At 30.6% G+C, this 8,536-nt stretch overlaps 1 protein-coding gene across 1 annotated transcript; it reads left to right on the top strand.

Moving 5' to 3' along the window:
- Positions 1 to 2,670: 2,670 nt before the first annotated feature.
- LOC113362918 (zinc finger protein 525-like) lies at positions 2,671 to 4,162 on the top strand. Its single transcript, XM_026605414.1, has 5 exons — positions 2,671 to 2,781; positions 2,892 to 2,923; positions 3,146 to 3,430; positions 3,510 to 3,794; positions 3,874 to 4,162. Exons 1-5 carry the CDS (start codon positions 2,671 to 2,673, stop codon positions 4,160 to 4,162), a joined length of 1,002 nt encoding a protein of 333 aa, XP_026461199.1.
- The last annotated feature ends 4,374 nt before the right edge of the window (positions 4,163 to 8,536 follow it).

The following is an 8,536-nucleotide window of genomic DNA, read 5'->3' as shown; positions in this document are numbered from 1 at the left end:
ATACGAGCTTTAGCGATATATTGTGAATTATATAATGTGAACTACTATCGACTATGAGATACATATAATTTATTATTAATATTTATAAATATTTTTATTAATAAAATAATAAACCAGCGGTAATAAATAATAATTAAAAAAAAAATACTCAATTTTTATTAGAACTTTGAAAAATAAAAATCGATTTTTAGTTTTTTTTTAACCCTTTCCACTCGCTAATTCCTAAATTAATATGAATTTTACGCCGGAGCGGCGATATGTAGTGGAAGGGGTTAAAATATTTGGAAAAAATTTACCTTTTTAAAAAATTTGATTTATCCTATACTTTGAAATATTTTGGGAGTTCTCTCAAAAACTGCTATTTTTTGCACATTTAGCTCCGTACCTCCGAAACGGCTAGACCTGCCTTTGCCAAAAACTAATCACCACTTTTCCCTATCATTACAAATTGAATGTTTTTTGGATCATTCAAATCGGATGCTCCATTCTCTCAAAAACTCGATTTCTATTTACTGCTTTCTTTGCTCCGTACCTCCGAAACGGCTGTACCTGCTTTGTCCAAAAACTAATCAGCACGTCTTCCTATTAATAGGAATCGAATGTTTTTTGAATCATTCAAATCGGTTGAAACATGTTCCCAAAATAGTCGACGAAAATTTATATCCGTATACCAGCACACGCACATATACATCAATTTATTCTAATATTTGCAAAAATGTTCAGAAAGTTTTGAAACGTAAATTTGGATATATACAAATTCTTATTTTCGATTTTTTTGCGATTACTATAACTTAGTTTTCGTCCACGATTTCGGTCGCACGGGATCTTTGATAGAGAGATGTGCTAATTAGTTTTTGGCAAAGGCAGGTCCAGCTATTTCGGAGATACGGAGCAAAGAGTGCAGAAAATAAAAATCGAGTTTTTGAGAGAACGGAGCATCCGATTTGAATAATCCAAAAAAATATTCAATTCGTAATGATGACGAGAAGTGGAGATTAGTTTTTGGCAAAGGCAGGTCCAGCCGTTTCGTTGATACAGAGCAAAGAAAACAGAAAATAGAAATAGCAGTTTTTAAAGAACTAATCGTCCGATTTTCATGATCCAAAAAATATTCAATTGGTAATAATGACGAGAAGTGGGGATTAGTTTTTGGCAAAGACAGGTCCAGTCGTTTCGGAGATACGGAGCTAAATATGCAAAAAATAGCAGTTTTTGAGAGAATTAAGCATCCGATTAGAATGATTTTTGAAACGACTTGACCTGTCTTTGCTAAAAACTAATCGCCATGGTGCACACTTATCCCCATCATTATGAATAGAATATTTATTGAATTATTCAAATCGGACGCTCCGTTTTCTCAAAAACTGAATTACCATTTTTTGCACTTTTTGTCCCGTATCTTCGAAATGGCTGGACTTGCCTTAGACAAAAACTAATCAACACTTCTCCTTATCAATACAAATCGAATGTTTTTTGAATTATTTAAATCGGTTCATCCGTGTTCTCGAAATCGTCGACGAAAATATTGTATCCGCACACACACATACATTGATTTTTTCTAAGGTAATGCCAAAATGTTCAGAAACCTCTGAAACGTAAAGATATATAAAATTTTTCATTTTCGATTTTCATCATTAAATCGTGATTTAATTATTATTAACGGCATTAATTAATGCATAAAGAATAACGAATTTATTTTTAAAACAAAATTTTTTCAAAATTAGAAATATTTTTATGTTGGTGACGCTGAAATGTTGTGCAGCTGTCAAACAGACTAATGAATGACTATGAAATAAACAAAACATATTTATTTAGTTATTTAATTATTACACAAAGTTATAGATTAAAAGTAATAATAAATATATTATAAATTAATAAATTTAAATATAAATAGTAGTGTACGAGTGCAGTGATAAATTGATAAACATAAAATACATGTAGGTTAGATCACAGGGGTAATTTTTATTAAATTTAATTTATACAAAATGAACTATAAATATTTAATTTCTGATAAAAGTATGCAAGGAATAAATAGAACTGAATTCTAACTTTTATATAAAAGATTATAACAAGAAGTTGTGTCAATTTCCCTATCTGTCAAATATAAAGTGTCTTGAAGAAAAAATCATTTTGTTTCCATAAATTGTGCAAATTAGACTTCTTCCAACTTAAGGTAAAATTACAGAACAAGTTTATTGTAAATTAGATTCTACAACAAAAGTTTCATGAGAAATAAATTTAAACATTCGTGATGACAGGAGGAGCAAAATGATAGGATAAAAGTACTTTCTATAGTGCAACTATCTTAAAATGTCAGAAGCAACAACTGCCTTCACCAGTGTTCCGGAAATAAAAATTGAACCCCCAGAATTTCTATTCGAAGACATTAAATGGGAAATAGAGGAAGAGCCTGAATCTTGTTCAAAAGATGAAGAAACATGCCTTGAAGAAGACAAACAAAAAGTAAATCAGACTGCTCGTTATAAGTGTGAGGTGTGCAATAGATCATTTACAAAGCGAAATAATTTTAAAAAACATCAAGCAGTTCATAAAAGTGAATGTATATATTGTTCAACAACCTTTTTAGATGCAAATGCACTGAAAATACATCTGAAAACTCATACAGATGAAAAACCTTTTGTATGCACAATATGCAATATAGGATTCACTATGAAAAATCATTTAGATCAACACGTTTGTGCTCAAGCCGAGGAACAAACTTTAAACTTCAATGATAATGCAGAAACAAATATTTGTGCAGAAACCCCTTATAAATGCCAAGTATGTGATAAACATTCATGCATTCACGTAGCTTAAAACAACACATGCTCATTCACAGTGAGGATTCCCCCAATAAATGTAAAGTATGTGATAAAATTCTCACAATCCAGGAACCTGCAACAACATATGCTCATTCACAGTGGTGAACGACAATACAAATGCATAATCTGTAACCAGACATTCACCCGAATGAGCAGCTTAAAAAAACATATGCCAATTCACAGCGGTGTACGCGCCCATAATTGGAAATATGCAATCAGACATTCACACATTTATATTGTTTAAAAAGGCACATGCTCGTCCACGGTGGGGAAAGCTCCTATAAATGTGAAACATGTGATAAGACATTCAAACATTCCTGTAGCTTGAAAAAACATATGCTCATTCACACTAGAGATCGTCCCCATAAATGTGAAACATGTTATGAGACATTCACACAACAAATACAACTGAAAAGACATATGCTCGTTCATAGTGGGAAAGAGATCCATACTTGTGAAATTTGCAATGAGACTTTTGCTCATTATTCTAGCATGAAACGACATATGCTCGTTCACAGTGGGGAAGACTCCCATAAATGTGATGTATGTGATAAGACTTTTACACGAGCCAATAATCTGAAAAAGCACATGGACACTCATACAGGAGAGTAATAACAAATATAAAATATGCAATAAAGGATTTGCACAATTGGTCACGTAAAGACACATAGCTGTTCTTTATTGCAGCTTGAAAAAACATAGGCTCATTCACACTAGAGACCGTCCCCATAAATGTGAAACATGTTATGAGACATTCACACAACATATTCACTTGAAAAGGCATATGCTCGTTCACAGTGGAAAAGAGATCCATACTTGTGAAATTTGCAATGAGACTTTTGCTCATTATTCTAGCATGAAACGTCATATGCTTGTTCACAGTGGGGAAGACTCCCATAAATGTGATGTATATAATAAGACTTTTACACGAGCCAATAATCTGAAAAAGCACATGGACACTCATACAGGAGAGTAATAACAAACATTAAAGATGCAATAAAGGATTTGCACAATCGGTCATGTAAAGACACATAGCTGTTCTTTATTGCAGCTTGAAAAAACATAGGCTCATTCACACTAGAGATCGTCCCCATAAATGTGAAACGTGTTATGAGACATTCACACAACATATTCACCTGAAAAGACATATGGTCGTTCACAGTGGGAAAGAAATCCATACTTGTGAAATTTGCAATGAGACTTTTGCTCATTATTCTAGCATGAAACGACATATTCTCGTACACAGTGGGGAAGACTCCCATAAATGTGATGTATGTGATAAGACTTTTACACGAGCCAATAATCTGAAAAAGCACATGGACACTCATACAGGGGAGTAATAACAAATATTAAATATGCAATAATGGTCACTGAAAGAGACCTTGCATAAAGGTTCATCTTATTGAGAGACATTAATTTTGTACAACAAAATAAAGAATTAAATTATATATATATATATATATATATATAAATTTTATAAAAATAAATAGACAGTATTATTAACTACTCATGTAAATATTGCATTTTAATAATGTTTTATATTGTAAATATCATATTGTAGTAATGTGGTGGATCCACATGTAAATTTTTTATCAAAGGCTAGATATTTTATTAATTTTTCAAATTATTTCATTAATAAATTATATTAATATATAAAATTTAATATTGTTTTCAAAATCAAAAACTAAATTCATGTACATTATTTAATATTATATTATATAGATTTATAAATAATGTTATATGGATTTTAAATTAACTTCTAAAAACTTTTATATTATTTTTTATTGATGTAATGCCCAATTTTTATACTCAAGATATTTGTAGAGCTTCGAGCAAAGAATCCAAAAAATAATAAAAACAAAACAGTTTTTTAAAAAACCATAACAAACTGTTTGTTACCAATAGTCATCGCATAACATCGAGGGAATAATACTTTTTGTCCCACGTAACAAACTCAAAAAAGACATAATTCAAAGAAATTTTGAACTGCAAAGTTTGTTTCTTCACCTGAAAAGAAATTTATAAAATCACTTTTTTTGATAAAATCTTTCTTACTGAAAAAGAGTTAGTGCATAATCGATCATACAGGTAATTAATTCAGTAAACTTTTCTAAAACTCCCTAATTTTTTAACATTTATAATATTTTGTTATATAATCTACTCATTTATTTTTATCATTTTCATGTTGATTATATTGTCATATTTCTGTACATTACTTTTTCCACAATTTTATTCATTTTATATAAAAAATCCACCATCTTCTGCTTTTCTTAAATATATTGTTTGCATAAATCTTATCAAGATCATGTTTCTTGACAAATGTCCTGAAGATGGGACGTACCTAGTTCTGAAACGTCGACAGTAAATAAAGAAATGTTTTTTTTTATAAAATTTTGTTTTTTATTACTGTTTGGATTCTTTGTTTGAAGCTCTACAAAGTATTTACAAATCGCTTAGGCACATATGATTTCCGCATTCGAAGTAAGATACTTTGCTAAAGAAAACATACCTCTAAAATGAATTCTGAGGTCCCGTGCATTGGTCCCAAAATAAGGGTTCTATTTCCTCCCTTTAGCCAGCATCAGGCAACAGCAATGCCCATTTTCACTTGAAAATATAGATCAAAAATATGCTTCCAATTGAAAATAGCCCATTTTGGGCACTGCGATGTAGAATGGCAATGGGAAATCTCTCACAATATTCTTCTCTGAATCATGTTGCAGTTTAACACAGCTCACAAGTACTACATGGTATGTATTATATATAAATATATATCTGTATACATTAAACAAGTTTTTTCAGATTGCATTGTATCACGTCTGCTTATTGTGACGAGTTTTTGGTGTCCTTTTATGTCATACTAAGCAGATTCTACAATATTTTAGCACTGAAATTATTAACAACATTTAACATACTAATGGAAGTATCATATGTATTATATTAATTTGATCCTTGGATTAAGACAGCATACTCACTCAAGTTTTTAATTGTTGTTATGATTTATTAAACCTATAGAAGATATAAGGCATTGCTAATGAAATTTCACATAGATCATTAATAACATTGTTTATTTATATTTATAATATATACAAATTGCATAAACATTTAACATAAACCTCTCATTTTGTTTAATATTTGTGTTGATCCCTTATTATATAAGATTGTTCGGAAAATCACTTTGCTTTTTTTACCACAAAGATTTTTTTATTTATCTATTAAATTTAACTATATATTTTTGAATCTAACATCAAACTTAAGCCCTATAATTATTAAATGATTTGAATATATTTTATGGCTTGTATGTAAAAAAATCTGATTTAGTATATTTATAATTACTTTCTGGTATGGACAAGCATGTGCCTTTTCAAAGTATTTATTTGTGTAAAACTCTTATCACATATTTCACAACAATGAGGACGATCTCCAATGTGAATTAGCATACGTCTTTTCAAGCTACTTACACTTGTGAATGTATTATAGCATATTTTATATTACTTGTGTTTATCCCTTATTATAGCATAATTCATAATTAATATATTTATTATTTCTTTCTAGTATGGACAAGCATATGCCTTTTCAAAGTATTTATTTGTGTAAAACTCTTATCACATATTTCACAACAATGAGGACGATCTCCAGTGTGAATTAGCATACGTCTTTTCAAGCTACTTACTCTTGTGAATGTATTATAGCATATTTTACATTACTTGTGTTTATCTCTTATTATAGCATAATTCATAATTAATATATTTATTATTTCTTTCTAGTGTGGACAAGCATGTGCCTCTTCAAAGTATTTATTTGTGTGAAACTCTTATTGCATATTTTTCACAATGAGGACGATCTCCAGTGTGAATTAGCATACGTCTCTTCAAGTTACTTACTCTTGTGAATGCATTATAGCATATTTTACATTACTTGGGTTAATCCCTTATTATAGTAATCCATAATAATTAATATATTTATTATTGCTTTCTAGTATGGACAAGCATGTGCCTTTCAAAGTATTTACTTTGTGTAAACTCTTATTGCATATTTCACAACAATGAGGACGATCTCCAATGTGAATTAACATATGTCTTTTCAACTGACTTGCTCTTGTGAATGTATTATAGCATATTTTACATTACTTGTGTTTATCCCTTATTATAGTATAATTCATAATAATTAATATATTTATTATTGCTTTCTAGTATGGACAAGCATGTGCCTTTTCAAAGTATTTACTTGTGTGAAACTCTTATTGCATATTTCACAACAATGAGGACGAACTCCATTGTGAATAAGCATATGCCTTTTCAAGTGACTTGCTCTGTGAATGTATTATAGCATATTTTACATTACTTGTGTTTATCCCTTATTATAGTATATTCATAATAATAATATATTTATTATTGCTTTCTAGTATGGACAGCATGTGCCTTTTCAAAGTATTTACTTGTGTGAAACTCTTATTGCATATTTCACAACAATGAGGACGATGTCCAGTATGAATAAGCATATGCCTTTTCAGGTGACTCGCTCTTGTGAATGCATTAAAGCAAATTTTACACTTATGAGGGCAATCCCCCCTGTGAATAAGCATATGTTCTTTCAAGGTATTCAATTCCTTAAATGCCTTATCACATAATCACATTTAAAAGAACGTTCTTCATTGTGAACGAGCATATGTTTTTTTAAAGTATCCAATCGCGTGAATTTCTTATTGCATATTACACAATATGAGGGCGCTCCCCACTGTGAATTTGCATATGTGTTTTTAAGCTACTCGATTGTGTGAATCTTTGATTACAAAGTTTTGCAAATATGGGGCGATCTCCACTGTGAGCGAGTGTATGTTTTTTCAAGCTTCTCGAATGAATGAATGTTTTATCACATATGTTACATTTGTAGGAGCGTTTTTGACTGTGGACGTTCATATGATCTTTCATGTTACTCAATATGTGAATGTCTTATGGCATTTTTCACATTTATATGGGCGCTCCCCATTGTGAACGCGCATGTGTTGTTTTAAATGACTCGATTGTGTGAATATCTTATCACATAGATCACATTTATGGGGGCTAGTCCCACTGTGAATAAGCATGTGGTTTTTCAAGCTGCATTGATATTGGAATGCCTTATTACATACTTCACATTTATGAAGACCTTCTGCAGTATTAGCAGGAATATTTTGTTTTGCATTATCAGATTCATTGAAGTTTGAAGTTTGTTCCTCGGCTTGAGCACAAACGTGTTGATCTAAATGATTTTCATAGTGAATCCTATATTGCATATTGTGCATACAAAGGTTTCTCATCAGTATGAACTGTTACATGTATTTCTAAAGCACTTGCATCTGGAAAAGTCATTGAACAATATGTACATTCTATTTTATAAACTACAACAGCAATACCCCGCTTAACGCTGTTTAGTTTAGCGCTCTTTTATTAACTTCTCGAGGCAAGTTATAGTAATCGCAAAAAAATCGAAAATGAAAATTTTTATATATCTTTACATTTCAAAGGTTTCTGAACAAATAGAACTTTCGATGGAGTTTGTAAAAATGAGTCTGTCTACCTACTGAAATGGTGGATCAAAATTCATTGAAAATGATCCCAATTTTGACAGGAACACAAAGTAGAAGGCTTGGTGTTAGAGATGCTCTATCCCGTTTATAAAGAACTTTTAAGAAAAAGGCAAAAACATTAGATGCTTTTGTCACAAAAAGGCAG

The sequence above is a fragment of the Ctenocephalides felis genome, unplaced genomic scaffold, assembly GCF_003426905.1.
Source record: "Ctenocephalides felis isolate EL2017-DRISC unplaced genomic scaffold, ASM342690v1 CF-g0.4_SCAFFOLD_00845, whole genome shotgun sequence".
NCBI classification, from domain to species: domain Eukaryota; kingdom Metazoa; phylum Arthropoda; class Insecta; order Siphonaptera; family Pulicidae; genus Ctenocephalides; species Ctenocephalides felis.
This window is presented reverse-complemented; position numbering and strand designations above follow the sequence as displayed.

Excerpts from the sequence above, each read along its gene's own strand:
- LOC113362918 (XM_026605414.1), top strand. The coding sequence starts at position 2,671 with ATGAAAAATCATTTAGATCAACACGTTTGTGCTCAAGCCGAGGAACAA. Across the intron at positions 2,924-3,145 it reads ACATATGCTCATTCACAGTG|CTTGAAAAAACATATGCTCA; the intron begins GTGAACGACAAT and ends ACATTCCTGTAG. Across the intron at positions 3,431-3,509 it reads ATGGACACTCATACAGGAGA|CTTGAAAAAACATAGGCTCA; the intron begins GTAATAACAAAT and ends TCTTTATTGCAG.